General features: G+C 36.5%; 3 protein-coding genes across 3 annotated transcripts in view; all 3 read right to left on the reverse strand.

The window, feature by feature from the left end:
* Positions 1-21,433, reverse strand: part of LOC121891965 — a 203,674-nt gene that overhangs the window by 134,636 nt on the left and 47,605 nt on the right. The gene's annotated exons all lie outside the window — the stretch shown is intronic.
* LOC121891943 (OX-2 membrane glycoprotein-like) lies at positions 333-21,388 on the reverse strand. Its single transcript, XM_042404654.1, has 8 exons — positions 21,326-21,388; positions 6,690-7,031; positions 5,899-6,207; positions 4,748-4,847; positions 2,737-2,784; positions 2,414-2,560; positions 1,955-2,101; positions 333-1,648 (listed from the first exon to the last, which is right to left on the reverse strand). The coding sequence occupies exons 1-8, from the start codon at positions 21,378-21,380 to the stop codon at positions 1,504-1,506; spliced, it is 1,293 nt and encodes a 430-aa protein (XP_042260588.1). The 5' UTR covers positions 21,381-21,388; the 3' UTR covers positions 333-1,503.
* Positions 11,274-17,102, reverse strand: LOC121891951 (OX-2 membrane glycoprotein-like). Its single transcript, XM_042404670.1, has 7 exons — positions 17,036-17,102; positions 13,900-14,241; positions 13,052-13,360; positions 12,943-12,972; positions 12,735-12,837; positions 12,509-12,571; positions 11,274-12,202 (listed from the first exon to the last, which is right to left on the reverse strand). Exons 1-7 carry the CDS (start codon positions 17,088-17,090, stop codon positions 12,073-12,075), a joined length of 1,032 nt encoding a protein of 343 aa, XP_042260604.1. The 5' UTR covers positions 17,091-17,102; the 3' UTR covers positions 11,274-12,072.

Genomic DNA, 21,433 nt, shown 5'->3' on the forward strand with positions numbered 1-21,433 from the left:
AAGGCACTTTAACAGTTCAAAGTTCAAGTTATCAGGCAAACAGGTGAGAACAGGTGAGCAGACCAGTGGAGAAGTCTGAGGCCACCTGGTGGTCAGGTGATGAATGGCAGAGAATGGAAGGTTCAATGTCAATGCAAGAGGTCTGGAGAAGTAAGAAGGAGGCTGGAGGCTGAGACAGAGACAGAAAGGACTAAATGAGCAGGACTGAGACAGTAGTTGTGACACACAAACACATCTAACACCAAGTTAAGAAGAGGACACAAAGCCACTGCTTGATGAAAAATGTAGCTGTAATTAGTCACCTGACATTATGAGAAAATATGTTCAGAAATATTTACAACAAAAGACAAATACAAAGTACAAAAGATAGTTTTACAGAAAAACTGCATCCTTCCAAGAATAATACACATTCATTATTTACTTTCAGTGTAATTTCATCTTTGGCAAAATTAATTTTATACAAAAAAAATCATCAAAAAAGAAAAGAAGCAGTGAACAGTACACGCGACAAAACCAAAAATTATATCAATTTTACTTAAAAAAAACTGATGAGGCAAGAATAAAGTGGTGTAAAACAATATATTTGAAGTATTATACAAGTTAAAAAATACTTGGTAGAGTTTAAAGTCCCAACAAACAGCAAGAAAGAAGAGGAACTGGTTGTATTCAACATGTAAGAGACAGTAGACATCTCTCTATAAAAAGCAAGGAATCTCTGTATGTCTGTATGTAAGTTTCATATATCTTGAGAACCATTCATCCGATCCTACTTACTACCTGGTGGGTGGATTACTGGAGAAACGGGGAAGTGCAATGTCAATGTGTGAAGTTGTTTGGATGAGCAGTTCTCGAGAAATATATAAAAATACCTCATAAATTACGTTGATAATGTTGATTCGCTTCCTCTGCTCGTGGAGAGTGAGAATTACTATAGAGAATGAATTGAAAAAGTTCAGAGAGTTGAGCTCTATTCCTGTTCCTCACACACCGGAACTTTGTATGTATGTTCGAGACATAGTGTAAGGTTTCTAAGGCACATTTGAAACAGGCACCACAGTTCATCCGATAAACTTCAGCTCAACTCAAAATTGTAATCTCCAGAAATGGGTACATTATAACGTCTACTGATAACCTGCATGTAAGGTGTTTAGGGAGCATCGGTAAATTGTAGTGTCTACCAATAGTCTGCATGAGAGGCGTTTAGGGAGCATAGGTAAATTGTAGTGTCTACCAATAGTCTGCATGAGAGGCGTTTAGGGGATGGGCAAAACTGAGAAATCAGCCCATTCCAAACAGGCATGTTTTGAACAGGTACTGCACTAGTATTAAAATATTCCAAAAACATCAAAACCTCTGTGTATATTAATCTTTTCGATCTGGAGATATAAGATGAGAGATTCATCTTGTTCAGGACACTTTTTGATTCTTTTACAATGTCTGAACATTTTACCAACACATGCTTTGATGTAGCTTTGTTCAAGTCTGACTGACTTTGTAGTGAAACTACAGTCTTGCTGGTTGTTTGTCACTAAATAGACTTCTTGCTATGCGTTTAGATGGTGGTTCTGGTTTCTCCCCTTTTGGATTTTTCTTCTGAGATGTCCGTTTCCTGATCTGCTGGTTCTCCTTCTCCATTAAAGGTGTGCACCTTCAGATAAAAACAAGACATGAGTCAATTTCCACTCACATTATTACAATACGTTATACATATTTCTATCACTGAATGACTCTGACAGTTAACAGTTATATGGATAAACAGGCTGACTATGAGTACACAATGGACCATGAAGAGTAAAGTGCATCAGAATCAGCTTCATGTATAAATAACACATTAGTTAGAGAGATATAGAGACAGAAAGGAACTTAAATGTCAAAATAGAGAGAAGACAGATTAAATAATTTTCTGAAGAAGCAATTAATGATAAATATGTGAATAATTATGAAATTATCTTACTCATAATTGTCTTTGATTGGTTTGGTAAATAGACTTCCTGCTGTGTGTTGAGATGGTGGTTCTGGTTTCTCCCCTTTTGGACTTTTCTCCTGAGGTGTTCGTCTCCTGATCTGCTCATTCACCTCCTCCATTAAAGGTGTTTTGCACCTTCAGATAAAAACAAGACATGAGTCAGTATCCACTCACATTATTACAAAACATCATACATATTTCTATCACTGAATGACTCTGACAGTTAACAGTTATGTGGATAAACAGGCTGACTATGAGTACACAATGGACCATGAAGAGTAAAGTGCATCAGAATCAGCTTCATGTATAAATGACACATTAGTTAGAGAGATATAGAGACAGAAAGGAACTTAAATACCAAAATAGAGAGAAGACAGATTAAATCATTTTCTGAAGAAGCAATTAATAATAAATATGTACAAGTGAATAATTATGAAATTGTCTTACTCATAATTGTCTTTGATTGGTTTGGTAAATAGACTTCCTGCTGTGTGTTGAGATGGTGGTTCTGGTTTCTCCCCTTTTGGACTTTTCTCCTGAGGTGTTCGTCTCCTGATCTGCTCATTCACCTCCTCCATTAAAGGTGTTTTGCACCTTCAGATCAAAACAAGACATGAGCCAGTGTCCATTCACATTATTACAATACGTCATACATATTTCTATCACTGAATGACTCTGACAGTTAACAGTTATGTGGACAAACAGGCTGACTATGAGTACACAATAGACCATGAAGAGTAAACAAGTGAATAATTATGAAATTGTCTTACTCATGAGTGTCTTTGATTGGTTTTTGTGGCGTCTTGCTCTCAGCATCCCTGTGTGACAGACCGAAGGATTTAAGAACATTTATATATTATTTACAGTGGTATATTTACTCAAGCAAAGTTTTGAGGTACTTGTACTTTACTTTATTTCCATTTGATTTGATAATCAACTTGCAGGTGTGCGTCAAAAGTTTTTAAGGCACTTCACGCCTCCGCTTTGGATCGGGTGGTTCTTCACCTCCACGTCGTGCCTTAAAACTGTTAAACGCACACCTACAAGTTCATTATCCTGCTTATGGTCATTTGCAAAAAATATAAAATAAAAGCATTCACCAATTTTTGGTGAAAGTTTTGCACTCAAAATCAAAAGGTTATCATGACAACTTGCCACACTGTACTCGCCGCCAGCCTGAGCCGAGGCTTAAAATTCACGTAAAGTATCATTAAGCAGAACCGCATAGTCTCCAAATCAGTTTTCTTTTGTTTTTGGTAGAGAAAATATATTAAATGCCCATTTTGTCTTTATTTGTATAAATCTCATCCTTCCTCTATCACTCTAAGCTCTCCAGGTGTCAGTTCTTTGTGCAGCATTTCGCTTAGTTTCTTTCTGTTCTTCTCCATCTTTTTTTTCCTCTGCTGCGTCCCATTCTTCAAAACTTCAAAACTTCATAACGAGTAAGCTTTGACAGCTGTACTCTTTAATGATCCTATGGTTGCAGGTTAGGTAGCGAATGATTTTAGAACGGTGATTAAACTTGAGCCGAACTACGTGTGCAATAAATGGTTTTAACACACACCTGCTGGCCAATCAGAAAAAAGTATTCACCCAGACTATGGTATAACAGGATCCTGATTATGGACACCTTGAAAGACATTATCCTGCTTATACCACGGTCACTTGCCAAAGAAAAAAATTAAGACCATTAATGTATATTTTTATGCGTTCTGCAATCAAAATCTAAAGTTTTTCACAAGCCATAACTCAGTTTCTCTGGTAACACCTGAGGGTTTGACTAATACCTGGGACAATCATGATCATATGAGGTTCTTATGCAATGCAAACATTGTTTACTACTCCAGTAAATAGAAAGAACCTTAGATACGACTTGGCAGCAGGAGATATTTCTAGTCCACTCAGCTCATAGAACCCTTTGGCTCAGCTATGATCCAGAAAGCTAATGTTATACTAGCAAGATTCAAAGTCAATAACATTGCGTTGGCGGTTGAGAAACAGTACATATAATTTGACAGTATGTTTAACAACAAGACTAGCCAGCAATCCAGCCATGTCATTGTCCCCAAATCAATATCAAGATATTCACAAATTAATGATAGGCCATGTGTACTGATGGCTGCAGCCTGAAGTAGCAAGTTGAACAGCGAACAGGATGTGAGACGATGGTTTTAAAGTATCAGTGAGTTCAGAGGAGCAGTGTACTTCTTGCAGTTTGTGTGTTACAGTTGCCATCCTGTGGTGTTCAGAGGACGAGGCACCGAAGGACTACACTCACTGTTGTAAATAAGATATTCAGATTCTTTTTCATTTACTTTATTTCTAATGTCGAGGTGTCAGTATGCCTTGTTAAATAATTCTCCCGCTGTCAACTCCTTGTGCCGTTTCTCACCTTTCTTTTCAGTTTCTCTTTCTTCAGCTGTATTACAGTCATCAAAGTTGTCATATTCTCCAAATAGGTTAAAAGAAATGTTGAAAGCACTTGTTGTAATTTGTTAGCTTGTTAATGCGTTGCAATTAATTGTAAACAGAGGCTTATACTGGTCCCTGTTGCTATGGTTACTCCTTTTAGTCAGCGCATTAACTTAGAACGGTGAACAGACAGTTTCACTGGAACTATTTTGTAGTTGTTCATTATCAGGAATTAATGGACACCCTGCAGCCAATCAGAATCGAGTATTCACCCAGACCATGGTATAAATGTCAATAAATTATTACCATATTAACTGTGAGACACTGGTTTCACTACAAGACAGATATTGAGTTGAAAGTTGAAATTACCTGTTCTTATTTTTACGTCTGAGCAGGACAGTGACGAGAGTGATGACTACAGCACAAACAACAGCCACTGTCACAAACAATGCAACGATCAAAGTGAAATCTATGAGAAAAAGAGGAAAAACTGTGATATGGAACATTAAACATTCATAAAGCAACTACGGTTTAAATGTGTACTTTGACTTGAGACAACTTTAAGCTTAACTTACCTTTATCGGAACCAGATCCTCATTAATGCTATAATATGTAATATTCCGCACTTAAAATGTCTAAAAACAACTAGACCTGTGTTATATATTTTGTTGAGTTGTGTACTTACATTATCCCAAATGTTTCCAACAATTTTCAAACCCAGAGAAATCTGTAATTTTAATCAAGGTAACAGGCCGTTTCATTTGGTCTCCTGTCAATGGCGTCATACCCCTCTACCAAAGATTATACACGCACAAGATGCATACGTTGGCGTTGTGTTTGTCCACTACAATTGCATCTACCAAAGATCATACACCTACAAGATAATACGTTGGTGTTGTGGTTGTTCAACAGAAACTGTTATAAATTGACTTTTATTCAGTTTTCAGACACATTTTCATGATAAACTTTTTAGATTCTGGTCGTCTTTAAGTATATCTTAACTGGATGAAGGATTTTAGTCATCAGACGTCTGAATCTTAAGTTATCAGAGAAACAAGCTGAGCAAACAAGAGCAGCAACTCAGCTAGCAGCCCCTCTCGGAAGTCCAGTACTCGCCGAACATCGTCGGAGAAACACTGATTTTTTACGTGAAACAGCTTTATTCAGTATTTTTTACCAGTTTTAATCCCTGTGTATGTTTGTTTCTGGAGAGGAGGGGATCTCTGCGGATAATTCAGCCCCCACTAAAAACATCTTGAAAGATGAACACTAGAGTAATCCTAACCTGAAGAAGCTGTTTGTTTAACAATGAAGCCAACAACTCCCATGATCCCACGCTACTTCACAATGTCATCACAGTCTTCAATCTTTCAATCACAATCTTTTGTTATTGTTTTGATTGAGGGACCCCTAGTGGCTGAAATAATATATTGTGCGTTTAAACATGAAAAATGAAACCCAATCAGAATCATAAAGTGATAATCTATCTATAAATCTGTGGTTTTGGAAGTGTTTCTCACCATCAGCAGACGATTGTTTCACCGCAGGAATCGTCATAAACACCTGAATTTCAGGGACTGAGAGCAGTCGTGCTGCACATCCAACCTGTGCATCGTTTTCATGGAAACCAGACAGCACAGCTGTAGTGGTGACGGTGACTGTACCGTTGGTGTTGGTGACACTGACTGTGCTGCTGTGAGAGAAGTAGAGGTCTTGTTGTGTGACATTCAGAGTTACTGTGGGAGCAGGACGACCTGTGGCCGAGCAGGACACAACTGTCTCTTCAGTAGAGTTTGATTCTCTGATTTGTAGAATGGGTTCATGCAGCTCTGCAAAGACAAAACATTAAAAAATATCACATGGAGCAAGTTGTTAAATTTTTTTTTTGCTGATTTCCTCTGTTTTCTAACATTATAAATCAAATATATTTGGGCTTTAGACTGAGTAAAACAAGCATTTTAAGAAATCTTTGGCTTCTTGAACATTATGATGAGCAGTTGACTCTGTTTCCTACATTTCATTGCACAAATTGAGGAATGTTATATAATCATAAAATAATTGAAATATCATGACCATCATGTCTTCTTACATTTGGGAAGAAAATCAGCTTTTATGACAGTTGGATGCAAAGTGTGTGAAATGCAGAGTATGTACAACATGATGTTTGTGATGTGAAGTATTTGCATTTCATGGCAAAATGACGTCAAACAGACAATTTAACAGTCATCATTTCTAACTGCCATCAATGTGAAACAAGTTAAAACTGTAATTCACCACAAATATGTTTTCAAAAGTGAAGAAAGGAGCTCACCATAGAGTTGGAGGCAGGTTCTGCCTGTCAGAGAACCATCAGGATACGTGTTAAACAAACAGAGATAGCAGCCTTCATCCTGCTCCATCACCTTCCTGATAATTATGGAGCAGTTCTGCAGTCCAGCATCTTTAAACTCCACTTTCCCCTTAAAACCAGGATTCACTGTTTGCCCAAAGTATTTGTTGTAGCTGCCAAGATCCTTGTTCTTCCCATCAGGTGAAAGTTTCTGCCATGTGACCTGAAGAACATCTCTAGACTGCATGAGCTGACAGCTGAAGGGGACCTCTTCTCCTACTGCTGCCATCACAGCCTGTTGTGTTTCTATCACAACTGTTAGACCTGCATGGAGGAAAAGAAATGACAGTTATAGACGTCATGTCGAGGTTTTGGCTACAGCTTAACATTGTGATTTATAATCAGGTTGGAAGGGTGACTTTTAAAATGTAATCCAGGGAGAACAGGGTTATCAACTAGGTTCGTTCTCACATTCATTAGATCTCACTCCCTAGAGGGTGCTGTTTAAAAATGTTGGTACCAAAATTTTAAGAATTGGGGTCAAAGGTCACTTACAAGGTCATTTCAGGAGTAAGACACTTGACATTGAGCTGAGAAGACTTTTAGTGTTTTTTATGTCAAAATTTAAATATCCAGCGCTTCACTGTTTCTCTTCTAGGCTTTTACACAATCTGTTTATAATAAAACAACTATTGCCAGTAAAAAGTATGAAGGGAGAAATATAGTTTAGATAGTTTTTTCCTTAGTTACACTATAACATGTGGTTGTTGGGGATGTTTGTCACATTCTCTTCTTTGTTGGCATATACATGCATGGTGTGATATATCCAGTCCTTTCTTTCTTTTTACATAGAATAATTGGCAGGAATTTTGTCAGGAAGACAAATAACGACCAAACTCCACCTGATCTAATGCTCAGGGAAGTCAGAGAGGTGAAGCTGCACAATTTTGTTATATGAGGACAAAAAATGCACTTACAGCAATGATTTTTCCTGTTCTCTCGAAGCAGGAGATGTGTTAGGTTGTTGCATTTCAATGAAATTAAACCTTTTAAATTCATTTTTAAGATTTTTTATTATTCTCTATTAAAATAACAGGAACAACCAACCAACAGTGTGTGACTACCAACCCCACAATGGTGATGGTTGTCACAAGTCCACAAGATGTATTTGACAGTCCACATCTTTGGAACAGAATAAGCTGAAGGGGTGTAAAGTCATTCAATTCCTACCTGACACTTTAGGCTTCCATTAAACATTAAAAGGGAATCTATTAAAGGCCCCATGAAATGAAAAACACATTTTCCTAGTTTTAATCCTGTGCCCCTGTATTAATTGTTCATTTATCTCTTGTTATATGCCAAATATATGCCAAAAAATCAGTATCAGAGTATTTTTTCATCAAAATCCCTGTCTTTTCTCTTCCTGCAAAATAGTTTCAAATGTTTGATGATTCATGATGACTAAATTTCATCATATAATCATCATATAAAACCAGTGGAAATTTTAGGAAGTGGCCTGGGATGACTACAGCCACCCCTGAAATCTAATTGGCCACCCCAGACCTGATAAGTAATTAGTCAAGTTCATCAACATGATAAGGTGGGAAAAACACTGTCATTTTTCAATTAGTTAAACTAAGTAAGAGCAGTCTATGGAATTTAAGAGATTTTTACTCATGCAGATGAGAAAAATTGTTTATGATTGTGTATGCTCAACATTGTTTCTGTATTGGTAGTAAATGTTAAGGTGCAATTTACACATGTAGGTACTTGTAGCATTGTGTACGATATTTTTAAGGTAAGTGAAATCCACTGAGAACTTAAAAGCAGAGCTGATGCAAACGGATTTAACGCCACAATGATATGAATAACATCGCTGACAAGTGTATAAAATATGTTTTACACAGGTAAACCCCCCCACTAGCTCTGTGTCCCATCTTGGCCACTCCAGTCAAAATGTCTGTATAAAACCACACTTCACTGTTTTGTGGGTCGTGGTAGCTTACAGAGCATTATGGAGAGAGATAGAAAGAGACTAATTCATTGCTTCCTCCCTCTTCCTTCTCCTGGTCTAACGACAGGTGAGGTGTGTGTGTGTGCAGCAAGCCCCGCCCAGTTAGTAACGGTCCAATCAAAGCGAAGGATTTGATTTGAATTTAAAATGTGACCTACAACCCTGATCTCCCTCACCTGTTAAAAATGTAATCAGTAACCTAATCCAAGTACCACAATATTAAAGTAATGCAACTTGATTGCTTTCCGTTAATTTTGGATTACTTCAATACCAAATGTGCAAATAAAGACAAGAGTAAATAAATATCAATAATATGAATTTAACTTCACCATGTAAGACAACAGAACAGTCAATGGTAGTTTTAATACAGTTCTCGCGCAACTGTGTGTTTCAGTGTTCAGCCAGCAGATAACAGCAGAGTCAGAGATTGATTTATTTTAAACTATCACTTAGCAAATGACAAACGGAACCGATAATGTTATTTACTATCGGTGTGACAGCAGTGTGTGTGCAGCTCTCTGCTTCCACTGCCTGCAGGCATAGTGGGCTTGACAACCGCCCGCTGCAGCTTTCATGATTACAGAGACACATTGCTGCGAGCAAGCACAAAGTGCTCTCAAATTAATATTACCAATCCCCCTTTTTACAAAATGTAACGATAATCTGAATACGTATTTTTTCTGTAACTGTAACAGTAAGCAGTCACCTTTTTGTATCCTAACATAATGCTGTTACATGCATTGCGTTACTAACATACATTATAATAACTTATTCCTTTTTCTTACCTTTTGGAAATACCTCCACAATAAAAAGGAAATATAAGACTGCACGGTTCGCCATTGCTGCCGCATGTGCGCCAATTTTTTAAAAATTCAGGTGTGCAGACAGGTCTGCCTATGGGAGACTAGGACTGTACTAATCCAGGTGTACAGCAGGTAGGTGTCAATATGAAAATAATATAAGTAATCCCTAGAATAAATCTGCCTATAAACAACATAACGAGATTTACTTCAATGTCGAATAAACTGCTGATTTAACCAACTGTTGCTGTTTTGCTCTAAAAAAAAATCTTATTTATCAGAACATAAACTGATTCCCCCTGTTATAGTGGAACATACCGCTCCTACAAATCATTGGGATACATCCAGGATTTGAACATTAATTACTTTCGCTTTCGTTCGTCAGGACTTCCAGCAAAGCTTAAATTTACACACATTTGCTGCATTTAATATTGTTCTTAAGCCCTAGAATAACCACGTGTGGGAGGTCATAGTAGTAATCCCCAAAAGTAAAGAGTTATTATTCAAAACGACGGAGGCCAATTCAATATTCTTCCTTTTTAATATCTGAAAACACAAACATTGATATGTTAAATATGCATAGTCCTTTTCTATATGCTATTTTGAAGAAAGGAATTACACTTTTTCACATGAGAAAAAAGTTTTGGCGATGTAAATGTTCCTGTTGCAGGTTACCACTGGAAAATCATACTACGGCTATAGATGTGAGGCTGAGGTTTTTGCTACAGCTTTTATGATGTAATGAGGCAGTCAAAATCTGAAAAGATAGTTATTTTTAGGTTTACCCTCACAATTCACTACGAAGTTTTTTGACTTCAGGAAGTAATAAAACATGTTTTAACAAAAAATTAAGATTGTATTTGTTTACATAAGGAATAGTGTAGAAAACTATAACTTTGTTTTTTCTTTTCTTGAAAATGTGATTGGATGTCTAGAGATATCCATCCTACTTTTATTTGTGATTTAGTGGATTGAGTTGTTAATCTCTTAGTTATTTAAGAGATGAACTTATTGTATAGAGTTATTGTAGCCTTTGTGTTAGACCGGTGTTGGTTGTTGTGTGTCTTAATAGTTGTATTATGAATTGTGAGACTTACTGTGAGTATAAATGTCACAGATATGTATTAATGAATCATCTGTTATTGAAGTATTGTTAAAAAATACTTATGGAGACCCCAGGAAGAGCCACTGTCACAATACAGTAGTTAATTGGGATGTAAACAACAAACAAAAAAACAATACCTACTCAAAACAAATGACGTTAAAACAAAATACAACATACATTATAATTACAGTTTTCTTCTTCTTACCTTTTGGAAATACCCCCACCATAAAAAGAAAATATAAGACTGTGCGGTTTGACACTGATGCTGCATGTGCACCAAAACTCAAACAGAGCCCTTTGCAGACTGGTCTCAACATTTATATATGTTAAATATGTATAGTCCTTTCCCATATGCAATTTGAAAAAAGGAATTACACTTTTTCACATGAGAAATACAATTTTGGTGATGTAAATGTTTCTGTTGCAGGTTACCCCTGGAAAGTTATATTTAAGTAATAAATTGTAGGCTACAGTAATACTGATACCTAATGTGATAGGTGAGGAACACTGACATGATTTTACAAAGACTATCCTGGATTTAGTAACTTCATGTCTCAACCTTGCTTATGAAAAAAATCTGCAGCAGACATTGAGGCACAGTTAGGAATAAATTACATTATCAGAAAATGAAGGTTTGATAGCTCCTTTATTGTTGTCTTTGTTCGCATTAGAAGATATAACCTAATAGCAGTGGCACTAGTAGCAGTAATACCAATTTTAACCAACACTTTCCAAAAATCACAGAGGAAGGAGAAAATTGTTTCATGTCACACAAAGTCTAACATGTATCTGAGGATCTATAAACAAATGTGAATCTTGGAAATTGCTAGATTGGAGCTTTTCTCCTGGTGGTTTCTTTGTTTTGTTGCATGTTAATTTAACAGGAATAATACATGTTAATTTTTACATTCAATGATCTGTAATTTCATCTCTGACATTACTAGGTTTGTATGACAAAAATAAAAAATAAAATAAGAGGAAATAAATACTGCAAAGACCAAAACCAGAATCTATTTACATTCTACAAAAATATGGATAAAACAGTAAATTGGTGTAAAACAATAAGAATTTACAAAATACTTGGTAGAGTTTAAAGTCCCAACAAACAGCAAGAAAGAAGAGAAACTGGTTGTATTGAACATGTCAGAGACATTAAAGTAGTTCCTCTCTGAGAAAAAGGTAGCATAACATCAAACATCAATAACTTATTTTAACTTAAAATGGTAAAAAAAAAAAAAAAAAAAAAAGGTAAAAAAAAATAGTACAAAAACATCAAAATCTCTGTGTACATTAATCTTTTTGATCTGGAGATATAAGATGAGAGATTCATCTTGTTCAGGACACATTTTGATTCTTTTACAATATCTGAACATTTTACCAACACATGCTTTGATGCAGCTTTGTTCAAGTCTGACTGACTTCATATTGAAACTACAGTCTTGTTGGTTATTTGTCACTAAATAGACGTCTAACTGTGGAAGATGATGGTTCTGGTTTCTCCTCTTTTGGATCTTTCTTCTCAGGTGACCGTTTCCTGATCTGCTCGTTCTCCTTCTCCATTAAAGGTGTTTTGCACCTTCAGATAAAAACAAGACATGAGTCAGTTTCCACTCACATTATTACAATACATCATACATATTTCTATCACTGAATGACTCTGACAGTTAACAGTTATGTGGATAAACAGGCTGACTATGAGTACACAATGGACCATGAAGAGTAAAGTGCATCAGAATCAGCTTCATGTATAAATAACACATTAGTTAGAGAGATATAGAGACAGAAAGGAACTTAAATGCCAAAATAGAGAGAAGACAGATTAAATCATTTTCTGAAGAAGCAATTAATAATAAATATGTGAATAATTATGAAATTGTCTTACTCATCAGGGTCTTGGGTTGATTTTTGTGGTGTCTTCATCTCCTCAGCATCCCTGTGTGACAGACTGAAGGATTTAAGAACATTTATATATTATTTATTTATAGGTGTTGTCTGTATAGATTCTTTAAGCGCTGTGTTTCCTCTAAATGTCAATAAATTATTACCATATTAACTGTGAGACACTGGTATCACAACAAGACAGATATTGAGATAAAAGTTGAAATTACCTGTTCTTATGTTTATGTCTGAGCAGGACAGTGACAACAGTGATGACTACAGCAACACAAACAACGGCCACTGTCGCAAACGATGCAACGATCAAAGTGAAATCTATGAGAAAAAGAGGAAAAAATGTGATATGAACACTAAACATTCATAAAGCAACTACAGTTTAAATGTGAATTTTGACTTGAGACAACTTTAAGTTTAACTTACTCTCATCAGATCCAGATTCATCATCAAAACCTGAAGAAAGAAAACTAAATATCAGAATCATAAAATGATAATCAGTCTATAAATCTGTGGTTTTGGAAGTGTTTCTCACCATCAGCAGACGATTGTTTCACTGCAGGAATCGTCTTAAACACCTGAATTTCAGGGACTGAGAGCAGTCGTGCTGCACATCCAACTTGTGCACCATTTCCATGGAAACCAGACAGCACAGCTGTGGTGGTGACAGTGACTGTACCGTTGGTGTTGGTGACACTGACTGTGCTGTTGTGAGAGAAGTAGAGGTCTTGTTGTGGGACATTCAGAGTTACTGTGGGAGCAGGACGACCTGTGGCCAAGCAGGACACAACTGTCTCTTCAGTAGAGTTTGATTCTGTGATTTGTAGAATGGGTTCATGCAGCTCTGCAAAGACAAAACATTAAATACTGTTTCACATGAATTCATTTCTTACAAAGACATCAGCTTTGACATGATACTTTGTGTCCTGTATGTTAGTTTGTTTGGCCTAGAAAGAATCACCTGCTACTGGTGATGCAGCATCTGTCACTTTCATGCTGCTCTATATTTTGTTGCAGCTCTATATGAAAACACTGTACATGAACATAAATGCACAGAAGCACAGCTTTTTTTTCACTTTTTGCATTTTGTGGTGCGAAAATACAGTTATTGTCATGTGTGACAGTAAAAAAACAAAAAGCAATTTCATAGCAAACAGACAAATAAACGTAATTTAAATCTGCCATCTATTTGCATGTGAGAGATACATTATGAAACAGGTTAAAGTTGTAATTCTCGAGCAGGAATGTGTTTAATACTGGAAATACAGACATACAACTAAATTATTTGGGTTTTTTAGACATTTCATGGACAAAATGATAAATTGAGAAAAATAATCAACAGATTAATCAATTATGAAAATAAGTTTCAGGTCTAGTCCTCACCATAGAGTTGGAGGCAGGTTCTGCCTGTCAGAGAACCATCAGGAAACGTGTTAAACAAACAGAGATAGCAGCATTCATCCTGATCCATTGCCTCCCTGATAACTATGGAGCAGTTCTGCAGTCCAGCATCTTTAAACTCCACTTTCCCCTGAAAACCAGGATTCACTGTTTGTCCAAAGTGTTCATTGTAGGTGACAAGATTCTTCTTTTTCCCCTCAGGTGAAAGTTTCTGCCATGTGACCTGAAGAACATCTCTAGACTGCATGAGCTGACAGCTGAGATGGACATCTTCTCCTACTGCTGCCATCACAGTCTGCTGTGTTTCTATCAGAACTGTTTGACCTGCATGGAGGAAAAGAAACAACAGTTATAGACGTGACACTGAGGCTTTTGCTACAGCTTAACATTATGATTTATAATCAGGGTTGGAAGGGTGACTTTTAAAAAGTAATCCAGGGAGAACAGGGTTGATTGTCACATTCATTCGATGTCGGTCCCTAGAGGGTGCTGTTAAAAAATGTTATAAGGACAAAAAATGCACTTACAGCAATGATTTTTCCTGTTCTCTCGAAGCAGGAGATGTGTTAAGTTGTTGCATTTCAATGAAATTAAACCTTTTAAATTCATTTTTAAGATTTTTATTTTTCTTCATTAAAATAACAGGAACAACCAACCAACAGTGTGTGACTACCAACCCCACAATGGTGATGGTTGTCACAAGTCCACAAGATGTATTTGACAGTCCACATCTTTGGAGCAGAATAAGCTGAAGGGGAGTAAAGTCATTCAATTCCTACCTGACACTTTAGGCTTCCATTAAACATTAAAAGGGAATCTATTAAAGGCCCCATGAAATGAAAAACACATTTTCCTAGTTTTAATCCTGTGCCCCTGTATTAATTGTTCATTTATCTCTTGTTATATGCCAAATATATGCCAAAAAATCAGTATCAGAGTATTTTTTCATCAAAATCCCTTTTCTCTTCCTGCAAAATAGTTTCAAATGTTTGATGATTCATGATGACTAAATTTCATCATATAATCATCATATAAAACCAATGGAAATTTTAGGAGGTGGCCTAGGGTGACCACAGCCACCCCTGAAATCTAATTGGCCACCCCAGACCCGATAAGTAATTAGTCAAGTTCATCAACATAATAAGGTGGGAAAAACACTGCCATTTCCTTCCACCATAGTAATGATAAGACTGAGGCCATGAGAGCAGATCTCTAGTCAGCTGACTTTTTATCATGAATCAAGGTACATGCTGGCCGTCAGGATTCAGGACAGCTTGTGACCACAAGCTGAGCTAATGCCGCAATGATATGAATAACATTCCTGAGAACTGTTTATAATATATTTTGCACATGTAAAAAAAGTGTAATGGGACTGTTATGGTGACAAAATATAGTCTTTCTCCTCTTACTCCTGTAAGTGTTGTGGACATTGGTTTGGGGTCACATACAAGTGTTTGAATTTGAATTTGAATGTACATGTGGGGCTGGGATATGTGTATGTGCTGGAAGCATTAGTGTTTCATGCTAGTGATTAGCATATATAATTCACAGTGTAATGTGTGTTAATATATAGCATTAATGACCATTTTGATGCAACAAAGCCTGTGAAATGTTTATCTTATGTACAGTTTTGTTTAATAGCATTTTACTGTGTCGTGTAGGTAATGTTATTTGTGTTCAGAGTGTATAAGAGTGAGATTATTGCTAGAATACAGGTAGTTAACCAGCCAAGTTAAACCTGTGAGCCTGTAGAGATGTAGGCTGGAAAGAGAGGTTTATTTTATTTCTCTGCCTTACTTACACTGTCTACAGTAGGTCATTAAGTAAACACAGTAAAAGGTGTAAAGTGATGTTTTCAATTAGTTAAACTGAGTAAGAGCAGTCTATGGAATTTAAGAGATTTTTACTCATGCAGATGAGAAAAATTGTTTATGATTGTGTATGCTCAATATTGTTTCTGTATTGGTAGTAAATGTTAAGGTGCAATTTACACATGTAGCTACTTGTAGCATTGTGTACGATGTTTTTAAGGTAAGTGAAGTCCACTGAGAACTTTAAAGCAGGACTGTAAGCTAAAGTTATTACAGTGAAGTTCACAGCTCAGAGATAGTAGAGCTGATGCAAGCGGACTTAACGCCACAATGATATGAATAACATCGCTGACAAGTGTATAAAATATGTTTTACACAGGTAAACCCCCCACTAGCTCTGTGTCCCATCTTGGCCACTCCAGTCAAAATGTCTGTATAAAACCACACTTCACCGTTTTGTGGGTCGTGGTAGCTTACAGAGCATTATGGAGAGAGATAGAAAGAGACTAATTCATTGCTTCCTCCCTCTTCCTCCTCCTGATCTAACAACAGGTGAGGTGTGTGTGTGTGTGTGTGTGTGTGTGTGTGTGTGTGTGTGTGTGGAGCAAGCCCCGCCCGGTTAGTAACGGTCCGAAGGATTTGATTTGCATTTAAAATGTGACCTTCAACCCTGCTCTCCCTCACCTGTTAAAAATGTAATCAGTAACCTAATCCAAGTATCACAATATTAAAGTAATGCAACTTGATTGCTTTCCGTTAATTTTGGATTACTTCAATACCAAATGTGGAAATAAAGACAAGAGTAAATAAATATCAATAATATGAATTTAACTTCACTATGTGAGACAACAGAACAGTCAATGACAGTTTTAATACAGTTCTCGCGCAACTGTGTGTTTCAGTGTTCAGTCAGCAGATAACAGCAGAGTCAGAGATTGATTTATTTTAAACTATCGCTTAGCAAATGACAAACGGAACCGAGCGCTGACTACAACGGAGCGCGTCTCCTCATGCAGTGACTATAACGTTATTTACTATCGGTGTGACAGCAGTGTGTGTGCAGCTCTCTGCTTCCACTGCCTGCAGGTATACTGGGCTTGACAACCGCCCGCTGCAGCTTTCATGATGACAGAGACACATTGCTGCAAGCAAGCACAAAGTGCTCTCAAATTAATACTTATAATCACCCTTTTTTACTAAATGTAACGATAATCTGAATACGTATTTTTTCTGTAACTAACTACGTAAAGCCGTTACATGCATTGCGTTACTAACATACATTATAATAACGGATTACTTTTTCTTACCTTTTGGAAATACCTCCACAACAAAAAGGAAATATAAGACTGCACGGTTTGCCATTGCTGCTGCATGTGCGCCAAAATTTTTAAATTTCAGCTGTGCAGACAGGTCTGCCAATGGGAGACTAGGACTGTACTAATCCAGGTCTATAGTAGGTAGGTGTCAATATGAAAATAAGTAAGTAATTCCTAGAGTAAATCTGCCTATAAACAACATAACGAGATTCACTTCAATGTGAAATAAACTGCTGATTTAACCAGCTGTTGCTGTTTTGCTAAAAAAAAAAAAAAAAAAAATCTATATTACCAGAACATAAACTGATCCCCCCTGTTATAGTGGAACATCCCGCTCCTACAAATCATTGGGATACATCCAGGATTTGAACATGAATTACTTTCGGTTTCGGTCGTCAGTACTTTCAGTAACGTTTAGATTTGCACACATTTGTTACATTTAATATTGTTGTTGCACATTTAAGCCCTAAAATAACCACATGTAGGAGCTTATAGTAGTAATCCCTAAAAGTAAAGAATTATTATTCAAAACGTTAGAGGCCAATTCAGTTTTCTTCCTTTTTAATATCTTGACGTTGTTGAATATGATGTGAAGCTGAAAAAAACAAACATTTACATATGTTAAATATGCGCAGTGCTTTCCTATACGTTATTTTGAATAAATGAACCAACTGTAACGTACATTATAATTACGGATTACTTTTCTTACGTTTTGGAAATACCTCATCCATAAAAAGGAAATATTAGGCTGCACGGTTTGCCATTGCTGCTGCATGTGCACCAAAACTCAAACGAAGCCCTTTGCAGACAGGTCTGATGTGAGAGGCTGAAAAAACAAACGTTTATATATGTTAAATATGCAAAGTCCTTTTATATATGTTATTTTTCACATGAGAAATACAATGTTGGCGATGTAAATGTTTCTGTTGCCGGTTACCACCATAAATTAATAAATTGTAGGCTACAGTAATACTGATTCCTAATGTGTCACATGAGAAACACTGACGTGATTTTATAAAGACTATCCTGAATTTAATAAATTCATGTCTCAACACTTCCACAATAAATCTGTATGAACAGGGACCTCCAGCGGCCATGTTGTGAAATTGCTTATGAAAAAAATTGAGGAACAGTTGGGAATAAATGATATTATGAAGAAAATGAAGGTTTGATAGCTCCTTTATTGTTGTCTTCATTAGCATTAGAATATATAATAGCAGTGGCAGCAGTAGCAGTAATACCAATTTTAACCAACACTTTCCAAAAATCACAGAGGAAGGAGAAAAATGTTTCATGTCACACAAAGTCTAACATGTATCTGAGGATCTATCAATAGATGTCAATCTTGAAAATTGCTAGATTCGAGCTTTCTTCTGATGGTTTCTTTGTTTTGTTGCATGTTAATTTAACACATGATTAATACATGTTCATTTTTTATATTCAACCATCTGTAATTTCATCTCTGACATTATTAGATTTGTATGACAAAAAATAAAAAAGAAGGAAATAAGCAGCAGTAAATAGTGCAAAGAACAAAACCAGAAGCTATTTACATTTTACAAATATATGGATGGATGCAACAATAAATTAGTGTGAAACAATAAGAATTTACAAAATACTGAGAAGAGTTTAAAGTTCCAACAAACAGCAAGAAAGAAGAGAAACTGGTTGTATTTAACATGTCAGAGACATTAAAGTAATTCCTCTCTGAGTCAAAGGTAACATTCAACAATTTATTTTATCTTAAAATGTTTAAAATGCCATAAAAAATATGGCAAAATAGTACAAAAACATAAAAACCTCTGTGTACATTAATCTTTTCGATCTGTAGATATAAGATGAGAGATTCATCTTGTTCAGGACACATTTTGATTCTTTTACAATATCTGAACATTTTACCAACACATGATTTGATGCAGCTTTGTTCAAGTCTGACTGACTTTGGACTGAAACTACAGTCTTGTGGATTATTGTTTGTCACTAAATAGATCTTTAACTATGTCTTGAAGTGATGATTTTGGTTTCTCCCCTTTTGGACTTGCCTCCTGAGGTGTTCGTTAAAAACCTGAAGAAAGAAAACCATATATTAGAATTATAAAATTATAAAATTATATTAGAATCATAAAATTATAATCACTTAATAAATCTGTGGTTTTGGAAGTGTTTCTCACCATCAGCAGGAATCGTCTTAAACACCTGAATTTCAGGGACTGAGATCAGTCGTGCTGCACATCCAACCTGTGCACCGTTTCCATGGAAACCAGACAGCACAGCTGTAGTGGTGATGGTGACTGTACCGTTGGTGTTGGTGACACTGACTGTGCTGCTGTTAGAGAAGTAGAGGTCTTGTTGTAGGACATTCAGAGTTACTGTGGGAGCAGGACGACCTGTGGCCGAGCAGGACACAACTGTCTCTTCAGTAGAGTTTGATTCTCTGATTTGTAGAATGGGTTCATGCAGCTCTGCAAAGACGAAACATTAAAAAAATATCACATGGAGCAAGTGGTTAAAAATATCAACTAGTTTGCTGATTTCCTCTGTTTTATAACATTGTAAATCAAATATATTTGGGCTTTAGACTGAATAAAACAAGTATTTTAAGAAATCTTTGGGTTCTTGGACATTTTGATGAGCAGTTGTCTCTGTTTCCTACATTTCATTTCACAAATTGAGGAATCTGATATAATTATAAAATAATTTAAATATCATGACCATCATGTCCTCTTACATTTGGGAAGAAAATCAGCTTTTATGACAGTTGGATGCAAAGAGTGTGAAATACAGAGTATGTACAACATGATGTTTGTGGTGTGGAGTATTTGCATTTCATGGCAAAATGACGGCAAGCAGACAATTTAACAGTCATCATTTCTAACTGCCATCAATGTGAAACAAGTTAAAACTGTAATTCACCACGAATATGTTTTCAAAAGTGAAGAAAGGAGCTCACCATAGAGTTGGAGGCAGGTTCTGCCTGTCAGAGAACCATCAGGAAACGTGTTAAACAAACAGAGATAGCAGCCTTCATCCTGCTCCATCACCTTCCTGATAACTATGGAGCAGTTCTGCAGTCCAGCATCTTTAAACTCCACTTTCTCCTGAAAACCAGCATTCACTATTTCTCCAAAGTGTTTGTTGTAGCTGCCAAGATTCTTCTTCTTCCCATCAGGTGAAAGTTTCTGCCATGTGACCTGAAGAACATCTCTAGACTGCATGAGCTGACAGCTGAGATGGACATCTTCTCCTACTGCTGCCATCACAGTCTGCTGTGTTTGTATCACAGCTGTTAGACCTGCATGGAGGAAAAGAAATGACAGTTATAGACGTCACGTCGAGGTTTTGGCTACAGCTTAACATTGGCGGACTTAACGCCACAATGATATGAATAACATCGCTGATAAGTGTATAAAATATGTTTTACACAGGTAACCCCCCACTAGCTCTGTGTCCCATCTTGGCCACTCCAGTCAAAATGTCTGTATAAAACCACACTTCACCGTTTTGTGGGTCGTGGTAGCTTACAGAGCATTATGGAGAGAGATAGAAAGAGACTAATTCATTGCTTCCTCCCTCTTCCTCCTCCTGATCTAACAACAGGTGAGGTGTGTGTGTGTGTGTGTGTGTGTGTGTGTGTGTGTGTGTGTGTGTGTGTGTGTGTGTGTGTGCAGCAAGCCCCGCCCAGTTAGTAACGGTCCAATCAAAGCGAAGGATTTGATTTGAATTTAAAATGTGACCTTCAACCCTGCTCTCCCTCACCTGTTAAAAAATGTAATCAGTAACCTAATCCAAGTATCACAATATTAAAGTAATGCAACTTGATTGCTTTCCGTTAATTTTGGATTACTTCAATACCAATGTGCAAATAAAGACAAGAGTAAATAAATATCAATAATATGAATTTAACTTCACTATGTGAGACAACAGAACAGTCAATGGCAGTTTTAATACAGTTCTCGCGCAACTGTGTGTTTCAGTGTTCAGCCAGCAGATAACAGCAGAGTCAGATATTGATTTATTTTAAACTATCACTTAGCAAATGACAAACGGAACCGATAATGTTATTTACTATCGGTGTGACAGCAGTGTGTGTGCAGCTCTCACACAAAGTGCTCTCAAATTAATATTAATAATCCCCCTTTTTACTAAATGTAACGATAATCTGAATACGTATTTTTTCTGTAACTGTAACAGTAAGCAGTCACCTTTTTGTATCCTAACATAATGCTGTTACATGCATTACGTTACTAACATACATTATAATAACGAATTCCTTTTTCTTACCTTTCGGAAATACCTCCACCATAAAAAGAAAATATAAGACCGCACGGTTTGCCATTGCTGCTGTTTGTGCGCCAAAACTTGAAAGTCCCGCTGTGCAGACAGGTCTGT

Source organism: Thunnus maccoyii, chromosome 24 (assembly GCF_910596095.1).
Source record: "Thunnus maccoyii chromosome 24, fThuMac1.1, whole genome shotgun sequence".
Lineage (NCBI taxonomy): Eukaryota > Metazoa > Chordata > Actinopteri > Scombriformes > Scombridae > Thunnus > Thunnus maccoyii.

Bases quoted from the DNA above. Each gene is read 5' to 3' on its own strand.
- LOC121891951 (XM_042404670.1), bottom strand. From the start codon at position 17,090: ATGGCAAACCGTGCAGTCTTATATTTCCTTTTTGTTGTGGAGGTATTT. The intron at 12,973-13,051 runs GTGAGAAACACT...TTCTTTCTTCAG, and splicing joins GAAACAATCGTCTGCTGATG to GTTTTGATGATGAATCTGGA. The intron at 12,572-12,734 runs GTAATTTCAACT...TAAATCCTTCAG, and splicing joins AGACATAAACATAAGAACAG to TCTGTCACACAGGGATGCTG.
- LOC121891943 (XM_042404654.1), bottom strand. From the start codon at position 21,380: ATGGCAAACCGTGCGGTCTTATATTTTCTTTTTATGGTGGAGGTATTT. The intron at 7,032-21,325 runs GTAAGAAAAAGG...TCCTCCATGCAG, and splicing joins GGTGGAGGTATTTCCGAAAG to GTCTAACAGTTGTGATAGAA. The intron at 6,208-6,689 runs GTGAGCTCCTTT...TTGTCTTTGCAG, and splicing joins AACCTGCCTCCAACTCTATG to AGCTGCATGAACCCATTCTA.